General features: G+C 37.6%; 2 protein-coding genes and 1 long non-coding RNA gene across 4 annotated transcripts; 1 reads left to right on the forward strand and 2 right to left on the reverse strand.

Annotated features, from left to right (window-relative positions):
• Window positions 1-534: 534 nt before the first annotated feature.
• Window positions 535-9,934, reverse strand: vps33b (VPS33B late endosome and lysosome associated). Of its 2 annotated transcripts, XM_086071483.1 has the most exons (24): window positions 9,685-9,933; window positions 9,470-9,597; window positions 8,307-8,387; window positions 8,156-8,217; window positions 8,019-8,068; window positions 7,658-7,725; window positions 7,517-7,562; window positions 7,341-7,435; window positions 6,128-6,232; window positions 5,942-6,032; window positions 5,788-5,865; window positions 3,846-3,919; window positions 3,687-3,773; window positions 3,527-3,617; window positions 3,363-3,437; window positions 3,155-3,219; window positions 3,015-3,069; window positions 2,898-2,944; window positions 1,875-2,007; window positions 1,706-1,779; window positions 1,506-1,607; window positions 1,344-1,419; window positions 1,094-1,201; window positions 535-745 (listed from the first exon to the last, which is right to left on the reverse strand). In XM_086071483.1, the coding sequence occupies exons 2-24, from the start codon at window positions 9,563-9,565 to the stop codon at window positions 666-668; spliced, it is 1,839 nt and encodes a 612-aa protein (XP_085927609.1). In that variant the 5' UTR covers window positions 9,566-9,597; window positions 9,685-9,933; the 3' UTR covers window positions 535-665. The 2 variants fall into 2 exon arrangements, with proteins under 2 accessions (XP_085927609.1, XP_085927610.1); XM_086071484.1 differs by lacking the exon at window positions 3,363-3,437 and having other exon boundaries at window positions 9,685-9,934.
• Window positions 9,935-10,594: 660 nt separating this feature from the next.
• On the forward strand, window positions 10,595-15,679 carry hddc3 (HD domain containing 3). The gene is made up of 4 exons (XM_086071402.1): window positions 10,595-10,796; window positions 14,320-14,375; window positions 14,467-14,707; window positions 15,031-15,679. Exons 1-4 carry the CDS (start codon window positions 10,685-10,687, stop codon window positions 15,159-15,161), a joined length of 540 nt encoding a protein of 179 aa, XP_085927528.1. The 5' UTR covers window positions 10,595-10,684; the 3' UTR covers window positions 15,162-15,679.
• Window positions 15,680-15,682: 3 nt separating this feature from the next.
• LOC147177567 (uncharacterized) lies at window positions 15,683-20,713 on the reverse strand. The gene is made up of 2 exons (XR_015094372.1): window positions 20,568-20,713; window positions 15,683-16,618 (listed from the first exon to the last, which is right to left on the reverse strand). It is a non-coding gene; the product is annotated as an uncharacterized LOC147177567 (long non-coding RNA).
• Between the last annotated feature and the right edge of the window lie 31 nt (window positions 20,714-20,744).

Here is a 20,744-nt window from a genome sequence, read left to right on the forward strand (position 1 = left end):
CACTTTATCATAGCACCGCCCGCCCAACACTTTCCCAATTCATCCATATTGCAAAACGAGCACACACATGTTTAAGGATGACGAGGGTTTTGCTGCATTCGGGGAATATAGTAAATCGGAAAAATGCAACTCGAATTAACCTCAAAACGGTCCAAACGAACGTAAAGAGATTGCTGATTCCGATCATGTGTTTTTGTTTGTTTGTTTTGGTTTATCACAATACATTTTGACCTATACCAAACCTTTCCCACCTTCTTCGAATACAGTATAGTCGCCATCCAGTGGCGTCAGATTGAAGCATGTGCAAAGTCGGGGTCCTTTCCCACTTCGCGACCCGAAGTCGGACTTCAGTTCAATGTGGTTTTCCAGTCAAGTCCGTGGTTCCAGTACACTTTTCCTGGTCGGCGGCTGGGAATCTCTGACTTCCTACTTCCCGCGAATGCAGCATTTGGCAAGGGTTGAACGTTGTAGTGTAGGAAGGACAGACAGTACAGTACAGACGTTTAAAAATGACAAAACAACCATCGCAAAAAATAAAATAAAAAAATATTGACTTGATTTATTGTTGCCCATCTTTATTAAATTTGTGTCGACAACTATCAAAGTTGTCTGTCAAGTGACAGGAATGTTTGTGACTAATGTCCATCATGGTGGGCTGACAGGCATCATACATGGTTTCCCAGCAAGGCTTCCAACAGTCTTGAACTGCTTGTAATGGCAGTCGTTACCACAATAAATTTATATCCTGTATTAAAAAAAGAAAACGATAAAGAAAATCAGCATTAAATTGTGCTAGTACTGTATGTATTGTGACTCATAGCAGTAACTCATTAAAACAGAAAACTCCATGAGGCTTTCTGAGCTAGTTCCATTATAGCGCATGTTTAAAAAAAACATTTATTTTTGTAGGTATTCTATAACTTTCCCCGCATTCATAAACTAATCTACTACTTGCAGTGATGATTATGTGCTAAGATTCTAGCAGGTGACGGTGTCCTGTCACAGAGTATGCCATTAAGCCCTATTTCTGTTAATATGACACGATCAAGTTTCAAGCTTCTATTTTGAATGATCACATTTAAATTGTGCTTACCTCTTTCTCTACCAAGAAAACGTAAAGCTGAAATCTCAGAGTATGTGCACCCCCCAAGGAACATGACAACGACGATGCGTTGTGCCTCATTTTTTGCTCCGTTTTTGCCTGACACAAAACAGAAAATCCTGTCCATTTAAAACCACGGTGCATTTACTCTGGCAAAACAGAGGCGCTAACTGATGGATACAGATATTTATTAAGCCTGCGAGGGACATTAGGGCATCACAGAAGCATTACAAATTCTTACCTGTGACAGCAAACTCATTCCCATTTAGCAACTTGGTAACTTCTTCAAGCCCAGTCCAACCATCTCGCTCTAACACCTGTGAATTACGCACAAAATGGTACCAGTAATCTTTTTTTTTTTGGGACCCAGCTGAATGCAAAATTAGAAATCCCGCCTATTTACCTGCTCTACGAGTTTGCAGCTCAGTGGGATGTAGGCACCACTGAAGATGTAAGCCATGTCCTTTGGGACACGCAGGTCATATTCGTCATCTGACTTGGGCACCTTTTCATTAAATAATGTCACATTATGAGCAAGCTAATGACCAAAGAAAATCAGACTGATATAATCAAAGATGATGAACAACAAATAAAACTTCATACCAAATTGAGTTTTCTGCTTAGGGCTCTGAAATTGCTTTTCCTTGCCAATGATGAAAAGGCATCTGTTAGCTTCCCTGGAAAAGGAATGAAAAAATAATGTTAAAAAAAAAAGAGTCACCTGAGGTGTCATGTTAAACCCTGCAACAGAAAACTTAAAGCCTGCCTTTACCTGCTGTCTTATCGTTGACCAGTTTACCAACTTTGCTCTCCATAACAGTTAGTGTTTCACCCTGCTGTTGCTCCACAAGCAGCCCCGACTGCTTGAGGTTGGCAAATGTGAGCAGGTGCTCCACTCCATAGCTCTAACGAGGGGCAAACAGACAAGGGATGACTACACATACTTAACAGCCACTCACAAGAATAGGTCAGCATTGATGGAGGGGAACATTTTTGACATGATGAGAATGTATACTTTTCTTGTATTGGATTTGTACACACGTAAATACTAAGGATCAATTAATGGGCTTTGATGTGATACAATTATGATTTTCACTTGCTAAATGCACTAGAAATGCACTGTTGATGCTGTTTTAATTAATTTTGCTATTCCAAAAGTTTACAATTAGGATGAACTGACAGAATTATTTACATAGATTGTGCGATTTCCAGAAATCTTGAGTCAAATCAGGACTCCAAAGGGGAACTAAAACGGAATTAAATCTAGCATTATATTCCAATGGGTGCAACAATATGAGACACAAAAATACTAGCTAATGTCTTTAATACATACAGTACATTATACAGGTGCATCAAAAGAAATTTATTTTTGTAGTCCCAAAAAAGGCAATTGTTTATATTTTTAATGAATATAACTTACAGCTAACAAAACCAATAAGTCATAATTTCTGATCAATCTTAAATCAATATTAAATAAAAAACAATTACAAATATTTTATACAACGTTTGGCAGCAATTGGCCTTCTGAAAATTTTATGTTTATATGATATACATATGAGTTTCACTTTTTGAATATAACTACTCAAATAACTGAAACAAAGTAATGGTATTGTAATTTATTGAAATACACCTACGTAGTCTTAGAATGCAGCTACTCCAAGGATTCAAATATGCAACTTCAGCTACTGTTGAAGCAGCAAAAGTTGCTAATTTATATTGTTTTACTTATGGTACTATGCTATGTTATGACAAAAATGAAAATCCAATAATAACAGCAGCAGATGTGAAATCTCACCTGTAAATACTGTGTTTTTAAAGACCGGTAATCTTTTGGCAGGAGTCCTGCAGGATACACAAATTACAGTTAAGTACAATAAAGCAGGAGATTTTTTTTTTTTGTAAAGCAACCTACCATTTTCTGTTAAAGACAGAAGACAAAGCAGTCGAAGACTTTCTGTCATGGAGACCTGAAAAAAAAAAATCACATAAAGTTAGTTTTTAACTACATGCATAATATTGTGTAACAACACCGGATGTTTTAAGAAAACTCACCTGCCTGTTGATATGTTCCTCAATGAAAGAAATGCATTCACGGATTTCAAAACCTTCGAGCAAAGCTGTCGGGGAAAAAAGACAACATTTGTGTCACTGCGATGAAATACTAATAATTGATACATCAAATGAACACAAAAATTAGAAGGATTTTCCCGTGTTTAGCAACATCCTGATGCAAAAATAATAATAATTCTAAGTAACCTACAGTGTTCTGTCTTCAACATCTCCTGGAAATCCTGTTTTGTTTTCTTCTTCATCATTGACTCACTTGCGCTGATGTCTAAGCAAAATCCGTGACAGCCACACAGTTTGTTCAAAATTAAACAAGTCAAATCTATCTAATGCAGATTCCTTTGCTCCGACACTCACGCAGGCTCAGGAGCCGATGTTCTTGTTTCAGCCCTTTAAGTTCGTCGGACACAAATGCTTTGATCTGCTTTATGTCCATCCCTCGACGCTTCTACGGAATTTAAAAATAAAGGTTTCAGTTACACAAAGTCCAATGAAGAATTTCGCTGAATTGACTTACATCATATGCAGTCTGGAGATTTTTGGCTTTCTGACTGAGAAAGCTGAAGACATTGGAGAAATGCTCATTTCTGATTTCATTGAAGACCTAAATAAGAGACAAGCAACTTTAAAAATGTGCTTGAGTGAGGACATTTGGCACCTCTAAAGCTATTCTTACCTTATCTTGAGAGTTCAGCATAACTTTGATGCTTTTGTCTGAAGAGGAAATATCAGGCCCAAATTCCACACATCCTGTGAAGGGAAAAAGGTCTGTGATTATTGCAATGTAAATGTAACTGTGTATAATGTGTCAATACATTATACAAAAAGAAAACATTTATGGTCTGACAAATCTTAATTACATCTAAAAAAAAAAACAATTGCAATGCTGTATACAAGATTCTCGTTACAATGTATTGCAGTATATGAAGCAATTTCATGAATAATTTAATATACGTATAACATCAGTGTTAAATATAAATAAGACAGAATACAATGATTTGCAAATCATGTTAACCTATATTTAATTGAATACACTACAAAGACAAGATATTTAATGTTCAAAGTGGTAAACAAATAATGATTAACTTGTAATTTTATGGCTGCAATACGTTCCACAAAAGCTGGAACAGGTGGCAAAAAAAGACTGAGAAAGTTGAGCAATGCTCATCAAACACCTGTTTTGAACATCCCACAGGCTAATTGGAAAAGGTGGGTGCCATGATTGGGTATTAATGGAGCGTCACTGAATTGCTCAGTCATTCACAAGCAAAGATGGGGCGAGGTTCACCTCTTTGTGAACAACTGTGAGAAAATAGCCAAACAGTTTAAGGACGATGTTCGTCAACGTACAATTGCAAGGAATTTAGGGATTTCATCATCTACGGTCCATAATATCATGAAAATGTTCAGAGAATCTGGAGAAATCACTGCATGTAAGCAGCAAGGCCGAAAAACCAACATTGAATGCCCGTGGCCTTCCTTGTTGATATTAGGCCAGTTGCGGGTCACTTCCTGTTGATATTGGGTCACTTCCTGTTGATTTTAGGCCACTTCCGGGTCATTTCCTTTCTTTTTTTTTTTCCTATAAAGATCACGTTACTTCCTGTTGTGCCTAATCATTTGTCAAAGATGGCCGCCGCCCCGGGAGGATAGGGGTGGTGAGAATGCCGGGCGTACCTAATCAATTGGCCAAGATGTCCACCGACCCCCGGGCCAGAATCCGGGGTCTACCTAATGTTCACCCCTAAGGTGAGTGCAACTTTAAACTCTACTATGCAAAGCAAAAGCCATTTACAGTAACAACGCTTAGAAACGCTGTCGTCTTTTCTGGGCTTGAGCTCATCTAAGATGGACTGATGCAAAGTGGAAAGTGTGTGGTCTGATGAGTCCACATTTCAAATTGTTTTAGCAAATTGTGGACGCCGTGTGTTTTGGACCAAAGAGGAAAAGAACCATCCGGACGCAAAGTTCAAAAGCCAGCATCTATGGTGGTATATGGGGCTAGGCATGCGTAATTTACACATCTGTGAAGGCACCATTATTACGCTATGGTATATACAGCAAAACATATGCTGCCATCCAAGCAACGTCTTTTTTATGGACGCTCCTGCTTATTTCAGCAAGACAACGCCAACCCACATTCTGCATGTGTTACAACAGTATGGCTTTGTAATAATAAGAGTGCGGGTACTAGACTGGCCTGCCCACAGTCCAGACCTCTCTAGCGTAAAATAGGACAACGGAGACCGCAAAATTTGAACAGCTGAAGCTGTACATCAAGCAAGAATGAAAATTCCACTTATAAAGCTTCAACAATTTGTGTCCTCCGTTCCCAAAGGTCTATTGAATGTTGTTAAAGTGGTAAACATGACCTTGTCTCAACTTTTTGGGAACGTGTTGCAACCATAAAATTCCAAGTTAACTATGCTAAAAACAATGAATTTATCAGTTTGAACATTAAATATCTTGTATTTGTAGTGTATTCAATTAAATATAGGTTGAACATGATTTGCAAATCATTGTATTGTGTTTTTATTTATGTTTAACACAACAATGCCAACTTCAATGGAATTGGGTTTGTAAGTGCCTCCATGAATACTGACTAGCTTGTTACCCACCACATTTGATTCTGAATATATCATCCACAAGTCCTTCGTACACCACTTGTGAGCACAACGGAGTGACAAAGTCCACATCTGTAATGACAGTTCACAGAATTAGTGAGCAAAGCAGGAATGACACAAGGTGAGAAATTGACTCACAGCTCCTCACCCCTATCAATTAAGAAAACACTTCCAATTTCAGTGTTCCGAGCCTTCTGGTCTCCCTCTTCCGCTTGCTCTCTCCAAGACTCGTACGCCATCTGATACAAGACAAAGGACAAAAAGAACGTCAGCTACACATCTTTTTCAAAACAAAATACTTACATCCTCATAAGCTTTTGTTAAAGGGCTGTACCTTTGAACACCTTCCAATACCATAAACCTTTGAAAAGGGTCCATAAATGGAGTGAAGGAGATGTAGAGCGCTGCCAGCTGTCCTCACCCAACGCAGGTCACCAGCCTGGGAGAAAATACAATCAGACTTGTGACGCATCAATTTACACAGTATGATTTCAGTTGAGCTCACGCATAATGGTTTAATCATTGAGGGAAGAGTGAGCAATGAAAAGAAACAATGTTCATATAATATTAAAAAAAAAAAAATGGGGATTTAAATGCAATTTACTCAATTACTATTGGTTGACATTACCTACACGATACACCAGCTTGGTTTGTTTTTGTGAAGGAGTGTGCTGACACAGTATTTATGCGAACCAGGGGTATTATAGTTGTGGAATTTTTCATTTTAGTTAGTTTTTATTTTGTTTTGAGTTTTGGTTTTTACATTTAGTTAGTTTCAATTAGTTTTCAAGGTGGTTCTGATAGTTTTTATTAGTTTTAGTTATTTCATAAATGCTTAGTTTTTGTTAGTTTCAGTATTAGTTTTAGTTTAAAAAAAAGTGTATTATTTGTGCGCAATATTTAAAAAACACCATGGGTGCAACGTCATCTGAAGGTGCTTTTCTATTGGCTGCTGCTAGATGATGTCACTTTTGTGTGACACGCTTTCAAATGTCCTTATTGCGGTTAATATAAAAATAAATCTACTTAAAATCACATTTAAAATCATCCCCAAAGGCTCATGCATTAAATTTATTACCAAACCTAAAACGAAGGACATTTTTGATATAATTATAGTTAATTTTAGTTAGTTTTGTAAACATAAAATGTAATTTCAGTTAGTTTTCGTAAAAGCATTTTTGTTTTTATTTTATTTCGTTAACGAAATTGTTTTTTGAACTTTTGTTTTTTCATTAGTTTTAGTTAACTAAAATAACCTTGACGCGAACTGGTAAACATGTCAAAGAGAAATACAGGTTGAGGGTGCTAGATTCACCAGCTTTTCATGACATGTGTTTTTTATTTTTATTTTTATTTTTAAGAAGTAGGACAATTAGCTATGAGGTCATTCATGTCCTGGAAGAACAGGCGACATTGACCATCTGAATCCAGCTGTGGCTACTCTGGATATACAGAGGAAAAATGTTCTGTCGCTTTGATATTTACAGTTATTTACACCGTTAAAAAAATGACAGATATTTAGCACAGGCATAGCGTGTATTATTTACCAGGTAGTTGTCCCGAAAAAACTCTGGGAGTTCCAGACTGATTATGTCATCATCCAGAGGAAGTAGATAGAAGGCCCATTCATCCATTGTCACGTCTGATGAATATAAAAAACGAAAATTTTAAAACAAATTGTACAGGTGAGTAGCATGAAATGCAAAAGTACAAGAAATACTACCTCCAAAGACTCCCTGCTCCTCCAGCACCGTCTCACATGCATAAAACTGGAAGACAGACCATGGACAGTACATTACTATCATCGAATTCAGTGCAAACAAATCAAGGTTTGTTTTGGTTTAAACACCAGAATATCAGGTACCTTCTGAGGAGTAAATATAATTTTGTATCGTCTAAATTTCCCTGCTGCTTTGTCTGCTTTGGCCACATCTGTAGAGAGAAGGCATGCATCATGAAATGGGCAAAAATAAGGGAGGCATAATTTTATAGGTTCTTAATTGGTCTATTGAAACTGGAACGTGCTATTGCGACCCATCTCATTTCATATTTTAAAAACAGCTGTCATAATAAACAACAGATGTCACCAAATTTATTTTTGTTTAATTTCATTCATTTATTTTGTTATGCAATGTTAATTGCTTGTAAGCTTTGAAAATGTGAATGATTAATTCTAAATAAATAATTAAACAATGAATAAACATTTAAGATGAGGACAAACTTACCACATATCCACTTGACTGTTTGTATTCTTGGCCGGATCAGAAAACAAAGCCTCAAGAGAATAAAGTCATATTGTCAGACATCTACTTGTTGAAATATGCTGGTGTATGTTTCGATGCATTGTCTGATGAGTACTCACTGATCTGATGTGCTAATTATGGGTTTACATTCTACTTTGTACAGTTTGTCAACGTCATGTTGCTGTTGAAAATACAGAGAGACAAATAATGTTTTAAAATCTTTGTGATTCATTGTTAAGGAAATTTAATTGAAGCAGTGGTAAGGGTCACCTTCAGGATGGCAACATTTGCGATACGATCCAGCGGGCTCATCAAGTCTGCCTCAATAAAAAGGTCCTTCTTTCCTGGAAGCTACATGAAAAAAAAAACATGGGCAGAAATGGGGACTTTGTGTTTAAAAGTATATTTTTAATAATTACACATAGGCTCATGATCTAATATCGAGTTGGAAACGTTTACCATACAATTCAGTTTATATGAGCGCCCACATTATTTAGAAGCCTGAACTTTTTTCACTCATAAATCACTATTGTGATTTAAGTCGCAAATATTACATATGCAAATACAAGAGAAAAAAAACTGCCAACCTTACTGAGAGAAATAAACACTGAACTGCACGTACAGATGGACGGACGATTATTATTATTATTATTATTTTGTAAATGCTGTGCAGTACAATTGTTACAACCACAGTTAAGTTGTCGTTAACCTTTAAGTACAACATACCGTATTTGCATGTATTTATTTATTTACAAATGTTTGTTTTACTACAATTAAGTACAATTGTATAGGTACAATTTGTACTTAAATTTTATGTACAATAAATTTTTATTGAATAACTGTTTTTGTACAGTTTATTCTCCTATATTTAAGTAGCACTGTGCATAATGTTTCATTGGCCTACAATCGTATTGTATTAAATATACTGTTTAGGAATAAAAACGGCCTTGTTTCTGATGAACACTTGTGCCTACTGCCTTCTTATGGATGCATTTGAAAAGCAAAGTATTTTGGGGGGTGGAACTGTTGGTAAAAAGTACGAGTTAAGCCACAGGTGTTAAAGCCTGGGGGTGAAAATTACAACTAATAGTACTAAATTTATGGTAGTGTCAATATAAAGTAGACACAGAAGTAAAACAATCTTCACACATTCAAAATATTGCCCTGCTCTGCACATTACAGACATTACTTATGGCCGTGTAGACAGGTTGATTCATTAAAATATAACGCACAATCCAGTTTTCCAGATAGAGAAAAAAAATTCAAGTGACAATGTGGTTAATTGATGCGTTTACAACAAGGGAGCTCTCAAAACAAAACACGTTATGAATGGTCAATGCAGCAGTTACATTGCTGTACTCTGTTATCAATTTGGTCTGAAAGTCTAACGAGAAGGATATGTTTATACACGATTACATGCTCAATGTTCTTACCTGTTCCAGGAGGTAGACGAGCTGGTCTCTGGCCAGTCGCTTGAGAAGAGAGAAATCAGGGAGCTCCGGGCAATCTTTCCTGGCACTGTAAGCCATGCTGCCGAGAACCAAATCGGCACCCGTGCCCACTGATTATAGACATATAGTAAATATTTAAAACACATCACATGTAAAGCGCATCTTTTATAATTAATGAAGACGCAGAGTAGACTAACCTCGGACCAGCACCTTTTTTTTCTTCTTGCTAGCAATAACCAGCTTAATGCTAAAAACAAACTCTTCAGAGCGCACACAAACTGTGGACAATAAAGGTCATGGTATTCTTATATCAACGCGATTGTATTCAGCTACTAAAGTTTAGGTTATATATTGAAACAACATAATATGAGAGCGTTTGAAACGATAACATTGATCATGTTGAAATATTGACAGCGGTCAGGGGCGGGGCTTATTCTTTTTCACAGTTGCTCGCTGTTGGCAATAGACGTGATGCCGCCACCTATTGGACAAAACTTGTGCCAATCATGGCGCCCTTGGCTGTAACAACTGAGAAATTTCCTCAGTCAGAAATGTAAAAAACAGTATTTTGTTTGTAAATGCATTTAAATGTTGACAGTGTAATTTTAGTTTTTGTGTGTGTGTAATTTCAATAAGGTTCGTTTGTTTGCTTTACTTTGCAGATGTATTCAGCTCTTGTGTTTATAAATGTTTTTAGGTGTTGCGCTTTTGGTTATGCGAAGTGCATGGAATTGAGTCTTGTGTATGAAATGTGCTTTATAAATAAACATTCCTTGCCATGCCAATAAATTGTAATGCTCCTCATCTCTTCACTACTCTTTTGTCAATGTTCTTTCTTCCCTGACAACAAGACTGTCAATGTACAAAGCTACGAAGCTCTAATCTGGGACAGTTGTGGAGCTGAGATATAATAATGAAAATAAATAAATATGTAGGCTACAGTGCATCGTATTTGAACTATTGGGACAAATTCATTTTCATTCAATTCGTACGTAATTGCGAGCACACAACTTGTTATGAAGATTTAAAAAACAAAAACAAAACAAGCACCAACTTGTAGGAACAGATCCTAGTGTGTGTTTCCCACCGGATGCCGAAGAAAACGAACACGTTGTGCTACCTGACACAAAAGAGGCGTAACTCAAACGCGAACATTCATTGTGGAGTCGTTAACTCGTATTGCATAAACGGTACGTCATGAATTCAGACACCGTGCTATTGCTCGAGACGACTAATTTCGCCGCTGAAAAGCATCGAAATCAGCGTCGTAAAGACATAGAACAAACTCCATATATTAACCACCCGATTGGTAAGTTGCGCTTTGCTTTAAGTCAGGAGACTTGCAGGTGAGTCCGGTAAAGTTAGCAAGAGATTCGCAAATTCGAAGTTATGGGTTCAATAACATAATAACTAAGCATCATTAAAATACAAACGAAGTTTCTGTCTAACCACAATAATATAGGCAATGACCTACAAGTTGATATGAGTTTATTTTGAATGCACCTCCTTGTCATCGAAATGAGGAACATGACATTGTTTCTTATGAAGAGATGACGCGGAGTGCGCAGGGATAGTCAACAAAGGTTCTTTTTCTGGGCTTGAGTGAGGAGTGGTATGGTTAGAAATTTGTGTCTTTATTTTAAATTTTAAAAAATCTAACAAAAAGGGTTGTGCAACCTCAAATAAATTTCAATCAAACAAAAAAGGAATTTCAAATAAAAAAATATTTGCCAACAAAAAAAACAATTTACAAATTAATGGATTTTTATTGTTTTTTTAAAAACTTTTGCAAGCAAGTTTTTAGGTTTTGTTCGCAACTCCTGAATTTTGGTTGCAAATCTGTTTTTTGGTTGCAAATCAGTTTTTTTGTTGCAAATCTGTTTTTTGGTTGCAAATCTGTTTTCTCTCTTGTGTGGGCGGGGCCCTCCGCTCAACCAATGATAGAAGCCTTTTAATTGGTCAGCTTGGAAGCCGCTGTGACAACGTTCATTGGTCAGCTAGGAATGGGGGTGTGACAATGTCCGTCTGACTCTTCCTGGCTCATTCTTCAGGCGCCGCCAGCATCAAGGTAAATATTGCTATTTTTTTCTCACTTTTCTGTTTTAGTTATATCTTATATTTATCTAAAAGCAACGCTTGATGATGCTGGCGGCAACTGTAGAATGAGGAAAAATCAGACGGACATTGTCACACCCCCATTCCTAGCTGACCAATGAACGTTGTCGCAGCGGTTTCCAAGCTGACCAATGAAAAGGCTTCTATCATCGGTTGAGCGGAGGACCACGCCCACACAAGACAGAAAAAGATCCACAACCAAAAAACAGATCCGCAACCAAAAAACAGATTTGCAACCAAAAGTCAGGAGTTGCAAAACCTAAAAACAAATCAATTAATTTTGCATGCAATTTTTTGAGTTTGCAAATCCCTTTTTTGTTTAATCCATCCATCCATCCATTTTCTGTACCGCTTGTCCTCACAAGGGTCGCGGGGTTGCTGGAGCCTATCCCAGCTGGCTTCGGGCAGTAGGCGGGGTACACCCATTTTTTTTTAAAATTGCAAATCCCTTTTTTGTTTGATTGAAAATAAAATTTCTCTCCAGAACTGTCACTTGCCTCCGATGCAAGTTGCCGTGAGTTCGCTTCCCCGCCTGGGAGACGATGTTTGTATGTGTACGTGTTCGTGTGAGTGAGTGCAAAAAAAAAAAAAAAAAGTTCTGCTTTTTTGCCAGCCGCAGCTCTCGCCGGAGGGCCGCGCCGCAGTTTAATTAGGATACCTGTAACTATCACATCGTTGATACAAAGATTCTGTTCCAAATAATCCACGTTTTCTTCCAAGGTGACAATGCATCAATCTTTTTCTTGTGTCTCTTTCTTCACCTGCTGAATTTCCTGCAGAAGTGTCTCGATGCTCTTTTTTTATTTCAAGTATTTTGGTGACCATTTCTTTGAGTTTTGCAAGAGAAGATTTTATCTCCTCAGTCTCGACAGCTCTTTTTCCGCCAGGCATATTGCAACAATGTAGTTACAAATCCCAATGTCAACAAAATAGTTAGAAATCACGAGCAAGTGCAGGAGCGAGTACAGATGTGTCCTTGTATTTTGTCATATATTTGTCCTTGTATCTTGACATTGCATCTGTTTCTTAAAATCTGTGAATATGTGCTTCACCTTAAGCCATTTACAAGTGTGGGCAAAGTATTTTGCTAGCAATGATATAGTATTTATCACCCAAAAAAAAAGACACAACCATATATATATATATATATATATATATATATAGGGGTGTGAATTGCCGAGTACCTGGCGATTCGATTTGTATCACGATTGGATTTGATACCAATTAATCCCGGTGCGAATCTATAAATTGATTATTGCGATTTTTTAACACTCAAATTTAGAAAATACTAATCAGTAAACTTGTACATGTACACTGTAAGATTTGTATGAAAATGTATTTATTTATCTGAAAATTCAGGCTTATAACTGAGCCACTTCATTTAACAAACAGGTTGCAGTCTGTTTCATGTTTGAACAGCACTGAAATAACGTAATAAGGCTTAATGTTCCATTAATATAACATTCCTCATGCTTAATCGCGATATATTGCCAAATCAATTTTTCTAACACCCCTATATATATATATATTTTTTTATTATTATTATTTATTTTATTTTTTTCCCAACAAGAACAAAACTTTTCTGAAAAATCCAGGAACTGTTATTTTGATGAAATAAGAGTTGTAGTATAAGCAGGAGGTCCCCATCCATGTGTGATGTGAGTTTGGAGACATGACGATGTACAATCATGAAGTTATTGAGCATGAAAAACAACAAAATTCTAAAAAATACAGGAAGTGTTATTTTGATCAAATAAGAATTTCAGTATAAGCAGGAGGTCCCTATCCATGTGTGTGATGTGAGTTTGGCGAAATGCACAATCATGAAGTTATTGATCAACATTAACAAAAAAAATTCTGAGAAATACAGGAAGTGTTATTTTGATTAACTAAGAGCTGTAGTATATGAAGGGAGTCCCCATTTATGTGTGATGTGAGACCCAAAGATATACATACCTAAGGATCTATCATTAAAGTTATTGAGTATTATTTTAAACAAACGCACTTTTAAAATTTCGTGTTGCCCCAAATCCCATACAAAGGGGGGTGGGTGGTTGTAATTTAACCAGATGCACATCTTCTATGTGTGCAATTATTGCAAAAACACGACAATGAACAATGATGACGTTATGGATTTTTAATGGCATTTTTTATTTTCAGCAGCTTCTATTTGTTGACAGTCCCTAGACCCGTGTCCTAGGGCAGCCTGTTGAAAAAGCAAGACGACACATGAACTGCTCAGACCACAAATTGTGTTACTGAAATTCAAATTGTAGCACGTTAACAACCTCACAGAGATTGGAATCAGCCATCGTTTGTGTTGCAATGACGTTTCATTTTGGAGTTATTGGACCGACAACACCGAATCTGCCAATCTCTTGCTAACTTTACTGGACTCCAAAGGCGGCACTGGATCTGATATGAGCTGTTGAAACACGTTTACATACCTGCATGTTTTAAAAGAAGTTAGTGCTATAGTAGATATTAAATCGCAAATACAAGAAGGTGAATTAAAGAAATAATTTTAAACGTATAATATATTTGATGACCATTGAAAGCTGAAAGTAGATATTACAAGTTATTTTTGTGCTAATAATAATATACTGGCATGAGAACAAGTACAATACATTCTATCTTACCTTCACTATACAGTCAGCCAGTCAAAAGTGTCCACAATGACTCTCTCTCATGCTCTGCTTTGTGTTTTTACTGTTAAGGAGTAGCAAGGATTCTCAGCCATGAAGCTGGCATCACTGACATTGTGGTATTACAAGTATGCAGACTTGAAGTTGACGCAGTCATGCCATTTCTCTTCTTTTGCATCCACTAATGTTGTGTTTGTTTTTACCCTTCATCCCTGGAAGGCTGCTATTCTTCATGACACTTTGGAGGACACAGACACACATCCAGAAGAGCTGGAAACAAAGTTTGGACAGATTGTTGCCCGCATTGTTCAGGAGGTGACCGATGATAAGAGTCTGCCCAAACAGGAGAGGAAGCGTCTACAGGTGGAACATGCGTCCCATTGTAGCCACCAGGCCAAACTGGTCAAACTGGCAGACAAACTGTACAACCTCAGGGATTTGAACCGCTGCACACCTGTCGGTAATTTGCTTCTTGTCCATCTATTTAGTGTTTTTCGCTCACGAGCAAGCATCTCTTTGACAGATTGTTTTCCTGTACTGTATACAGGTAGCAACACAAAATAAATATTGTACAAGAATGTTTTTTCCCCCCACTTTTCCAATTTCTTTACTCTGAATGACGTTATTTATTATACATAGTAATTTACTGTAATTGCCTACTTAAGGCAAAAAAAAAAGGAGCCAAATTGCTCAATTTTGCATCTAATAAAAGATAATACCACACAAAAACAAAGATTCAAATGCCATTCGCTACAACTTGACCCTCTTGTTTGTGTTTTTCAGGTTGGACGGCTGAACGGGTTCAGCAGTATTTTTCGTGGGCCTCTGATGTTGTAAATAGCCTGAAAGGTACCAACTCGGCTCTGGAGGAGAAGCTGGGGGAGTTGTTCAGACAGAGAGGAGTGCAACTCTAACATGGCAGAGAGATAACAGATATCCATAGCTTCCATTTTTACATTTTCAAATAAATAGTTTACCTATACCTACAGTACTTCTGTATTTCTGAAGTCGTAACTTGAGCAACTCATTAACTGTATCATCCAAATGGATGCACTGTTAGAACAGGGGGGGAAAAAAACTGCAGTCTTTAAAAGCATCATAGGTTTAGCCATTTGAATTTAATAGGATAAGTTTCGTCTTAGCCTGAGAAAAAACGAAGAAGAAGAAAAACACTCAGACAAAGAAGCAGCAGCACAGGTACCAAATGTGATCGGTGTTGGTACCCCATTGGTTCCACCTGCCCGACTGGTTTCTTGCATGCATGACGGTCCCACCAGTTTTAAACCTAACCTAAACGTCATGTTTCAACACAATTTATTGAAACAATATGAACCACATATTCTAACATTTTAGTAAGTTTAAATATGCTTACATTTCCTGTTTTTTCTTGCACAAATGTTAAACTTCTCAATAAATGACACACTGAAAATGATGATTACATTATGTTAAACTTTATTGTAATTGTGCAAAGTTGAAGGATAATTTTTTTTTTATGTATACATTGTACACTCACACACCTTTAGTGGACACTACTGTCAGAGTAAATGGTCCTTGGTGCATCTCCCCTTTTCACCAATCAGCATTTTATCACCTGGCTCCAAGGAACATGGCCTCACTCGCTTCAACTTCTCTGCTGAGTAACCTTTCCTTTGCTGAAAATCTCAAAGATCAGAACCTTGGATTTGAATTTGTCGTGTGGTACCACCACAGCTTTTCTCATTGATTTAGGTCTAATTTGAATGTGCTGGCCATCTTTGAGAACAATCTCAACCTTTTCATTCAAAGCCTTCACGTAGGCAGGCCGCTGTACTGTCCAACTCCTGCTCTTGATCCAGAAATCATCTCCCATGGGGCTGGGGTTCAGGACCTCATGAAGACGTGGATGGCAGTGAAAAGCAAAAAATATGGGCTGTACAGTGTAGATTTATTTATTTATAAAAGTTACGGGGAAAAACAATAATAGAATAGGTACTATTAGAATTGTTTTTAATTGTAAACATGTTAAATAAGCTGTGTGAAAATGCGTTTCCATTTCATTACAAAAGAAAGCAACAACCTGCAGATGAACGTCCCAATCATTGTGTTTCGCGTTCGCAAGTTCATAGAGGGCACGCTTCGGATTCCTGTAAGAACCATTTCAATACAGAGAACAGTTTTGGGAAGAAGGGGTTCCTCAAGGGCTGTTGAAAACATGAGTATTATAAGATACCATCAAATGTGGTAGCACGGTGGATGACTGGTTAGCACGTCCGCCTCCCAGTGCAAAGGACGTGAGATCGAGTCCAGGCTTTGGCCTTTCTGGGTGGAGTTTGCATGTTCTCCCCTTGCTTGCGTGGGGTTTCTCCGGGTACTCCGGTCTCCTCCCACATTCCTAAGATATGCATGGCAGGTTAATTGAAAACCCGAAATTGTCTCTAGGTGTGATTGTGAGTGTGGACGGTTGTTCGTCTCTGTGTGCCCTGCGATTGGCTGGCAACTAGTTCAGGGTGTACCCCGCCTACTGCTCGAAGCCAGTTGGGATAGGCTCCAGCGCCCCCCGCGATCCTTGTGAGGACAAGCAGTTAGGAAAATGAATGGATGGATACCATCAAATGTTTAGCCATGATTCTGTATTCTCTGGACATTTTATAAGGAGAGTACTGAGTAGAACTCATGACCTTCAGGTTGGGAGACAACCACTGTACCACCTGAGTTATACCAATCTTGTTTGTCCCTCTACTGCATAGCTGGACTGTAAAAAAATATTACGCCAACATACTTTGAAGGTACGAGGATTCCACCTGACACTAGCAATATACTAACACACAGCAGGAGCGGCATGGCTCAGGTGGTACACTGGCTGTCCACCAACCTGAAGGTTGTGGATTTGTACCTCACCCTTAAAGTAGCCTTTTCTTTCTTTCTTTTTTTTAATAAACTGGTAACTTTGTACTCTAAACTTTCCTTGTAAAATTAACTTAGAATTTCTGAGTGAATACTGAATCATGGCTAAAGTATTTTCAAGTCATTTTTTTTCTTCCTTTTTTTTTTTTATCAGCGCAAAAGGCATTTGTCTGGAGAAGACCATTTAGAATACAGTACAAATACAAATGTAGCAACACAATATACTCTCTGTATATTAATTTTGTTCCTGCTGTTGTGACCCACCCTGGAGGGAGGACCTCATGAGTACCATTTATTCACTTTTGGAAAGTTGGGGAGTTGACTTATTTCTTCTTGGGTGTGGGTGGCAACAGTGGCTCAGGAAGTAGAGCTGGTTGTCCAGTAACCAGATGATCTGCTGTTCAATTCCCACTCTCTCCGAGTTGTGTCGTTGAGTCATTAGGCAAGATGTTTTAGTGGTACACACATTGCCTCCAGTGCCACTTACACTGGTGTACCGTTGGTGCAAATGTTTGCTGGTGGTTGTGTTGCCCAGGGGGAAAAGCTGGATTTTAGTGTGTGCGGGAGCTGGCTGCCAGGTTGGTTGCCCTGTGAGAGTTAAATGATGGCTTTGCTACTGAATATACGCTCTGCCCTCTTCAAAACAGTTCGCTGATTGGCCTGATTATTTCTCAAAGGCTACAACACCACATTTAGATGCTTTTAAGCAAAATTATTTTGGTGCCTTTGACCGGCAACCCCCCTCCTAATAATGCTATTTTACAGTCAATCGCACAAGAACTGTAAGTCATGCGTCTGGGAATAAATGCGTACTTGCTAGTGTCGTAGTCTTGAGATGATTCGGAATCCTAAACTAACCAGTCTAAAGTTCTGACGGTTATGGTAAATACAATGAAAATTTCGTGAAAATACACAGAGGTGAAGCAAGGCAGAAACCAAGCCTAGTCCAAGACGTATTACGGTGATTGACCAATCGGAGCCGTTTATAAATGAAAATACGATTTTGCTGGAAAATAGCGCTAGCATGCTGGAGAGTTGCCGGTCACTGCCTTATATTTTTGTTCCATTTGAGCTATTTGTTTTTCAAAATCGTGTTGAACGTTTCAGCCCACTCGGTTATCTTTATTCTACTTTTAATAAAGACGCGCCAAAATTTGCATTCTACTAACCTACCTTGTGCAATGTAATTTCTGGAAGCTCGGACACCTTTTTTCGTCCAACAGTCTCCATCAGTATGGTTGGTTGGATGCATAAATACTGGCAGATGGCGGTGTAAAATTCACCACCTTGTGGCATTTCCCAAAAAGCTAACGCTCATTGTAAGATACATCCACACTCTTTTTTTCCCCTCTTTTTTTTCTCTCGAATGAAGCTGTAAGACATGAAAACTTGGCAACAATCAGCAATCAATTTTTCATAAAAATCAACAATAACTGCCAAGGGAACAGTGGGTCACAGAAAAACAACAACAACAACAAAGATCAATTATACCATGTTCACACACAATTGTAAATTACATACATAACGAAAATAAAGTAAAACAATTAAAGTAATAATTAAATGACAGTACATAAATTAAATCAGGACATATTCAACTTAACCCAAGATGGAATTTATTCAGTATTTTATATATTTTTTGTACTTTAGGTCTTTTAACCAATCTTAAAGACTCAATATATATGCCAAATTCATTTACAAAATTGTGAAAAACGGGGTTACATTTTTTAAACTTTTTCTTGTGAATGAAAATTGTTGCCATACATAAAATGAGATTTGCAGACATTTCCTCATTCTTGTTTTGAAGGGTAAGTCCAAAAGTTATATGATTTCTGGATAAAGATGGTGGGAATGAAGTAAACATGGGAGTAATCCAAAGATGTACATCCTCCCACAATAGTTGAATTATTGGACATGAAAAGAACACATGATCAGTGGTTTCAATATCTCTCTTAAAGAATGAACACACATTGTCTTCAATATTAAATCGTAATCTCAATAATTCTTTAGATGGGTAAATATTTTTCATAATTTTAAAATGGGTTTCTTTCATTTTGGGGGCTATTGGTAGATTCAAATACATAGTTCTCAGCTTGTTTCATCAAATTTATTATGATTTCCGTTTTTGTTCTGTTTTTCAGGAAACATAATTTTCGTGAGGAATTGTCTTATAAAACTGTTATTGCATTTTCTATCCAATATCGACAACCCCTGGATCAGAGGTGGGGCCAGTTTGGGGTTTATTTCTTGATATTTCAATATTTCTCTAGTCAGAGAGATTTATCCACACTCGTTATTGTATCTTAGTCCTGCGAGCCTTCTGATGACGTCACATTACGACAGCTCAAACTGAACAACATTAAACATTTTTGTTTTTTTTCGTTCACCTCGATCAGTTGTCTCCATATAAAGTACAAATAGCTACATTTTTATGATTGCTTTGAATGTATATGTTAATGTTTCAGAATGTAAAAGAAGTAGGGAGTAACGTCACTTACGCTTATGGCCCGACCATCTGTTGTCGGTACGAGATATAATCGTGGGCTGCAAGCTTTAATTAATGAATGTATATAAAGTCAAGTGAAACATGTCTTCATAAAATGTGTCCATGTTTTCCCCCTGAATAACCAACACAACCCGACCTTAAGCCACGAAGTACGTCATCAGCATGCGCGTAAACCGATGGATGCTTGTTTGGCTCAGCATAACAATTGTTACAAAATAGTTTGTGCTTTGTTTCAGTTGTGTAATATTGGAAATGCTTTGTAACTGAAATTAGTTGGAAAAAGGTCTGGTCTATCCCCAAATTTTTTTGGCACACTAATAAGGAGGAGAAAGTGACATAAAATATTACATACATATTATCCAGCCAACCAATTACATGACTAAAGGGACATTGATGTGAGTTGCTGTTTTTGTGTAAACCATACTGTTCAATACATTTTCTGGATCTGATCACACACTCTGTTATTTTGGAAATATTTAACTAAATGTATAATTATATTTCATTACAAAGACTTATAATGAAGACGTGTGTTGTTTTTTAAAATAATTAATTTGTTAAAGGGCAAATCAACACCAAATCACCCCCCCCCCCATTCTTTCTGTCAAACTGTATAGCAAATGGTGTCTACTCATGCTGTCTACATTAGAGGCTGATATATATAAAAAAAAATTGGGGGGGGGGGCATCCTGCAGGTCACAGGAATCCCGCGGGATGGTAGTCAACTTGACTTTTAATAACATGATTGGGACAGGATAAAGTTCACAGCAGGAGCAGGTAAACAGATACACACAACAACAGTATTCTCTACTTCTTGATTCTTTGTTTTCATTTATTTGGTTAAATATATGAAGACTATTCACCCAACCCAAACTGTTTATGTTGATAGCTTATAGATTCCCGGTGATTCCCGAGCGCGGCTCCTGCTGCTACTCACCGGGGATGGGTCAAGCCAGACACCAATCGCGGGCCTTTGCAGAAACAAATCCATCCATCCATCCATCCAATTTGTAGGACTCCGGGTCGGCCCATACATTCTCAATCTCGACACTCTTTGGATTGGAGAAGCCTGCTCGAGCTACAACCGCAAATCGTGCAACCCAGAGGGTGGCGG

This window comes from Leptonotus elevatus, chromosome 3, assembly GCF_054856555.1.
Source record: "Leptonotus elevatus isolate MCC_2025b chromosome 3, RoL_Lele_1.0, whole genome shotgun sequence".
Classification (NCBI taxonomy): Eukaryota; Metazoa; Chordata; class Actinopteri; order Syngnathiformes; family Syngnathidae; genus Leptonotus; species Leptonotus elevatus.

Excerpts from the sequence above, each read along its gene's own strand:
- vps33b (XM_086071483.1), bottom strand. The coding sequence starts at position 9,565 with ATGGCTTACAGTGCCAGGAAAGATTGCCCGGAGCTCCCTGATTTCTCT. Across the intron at positions 7,436-7,516 it reads GGAGCAGGGAGTCTTTGGAG|ACGTGACAATGGATGAATGG; the intron begins GTAGTATTTCTT and ends TATATTCATCAG. Across the intron at positions 2,008-2,897 it reads TAAAAACACAGTATTTACAG|AGCTATGGAGTGGAGCACCT; the intron begins GTGAGATTTCAC and ends GCCCCTCGTTAG.
- hddc3 (XM_086071402.1), top strand. The coding sequence starts at position 10,685 with ATGAATTCAGACACCGTGCTATTGCTCGAGACGACTAATTTCGCCGCT. Across the intron at positions 10,797-14,319 it reads ATATATTAACCACCCGATTG|GAGTAGCAAGGATTCTCAGC; the intron begins GTAAGTTGCGCT and ends TTTACTGTTAAG. Across the intron at positions 14,376-14,466 it reads CTGACATTGTGGTATTACAA|GCTGCTATTCTTCATGACAC; the intron begins GTATGCAGACTT and ends CATCCCTGGAAG.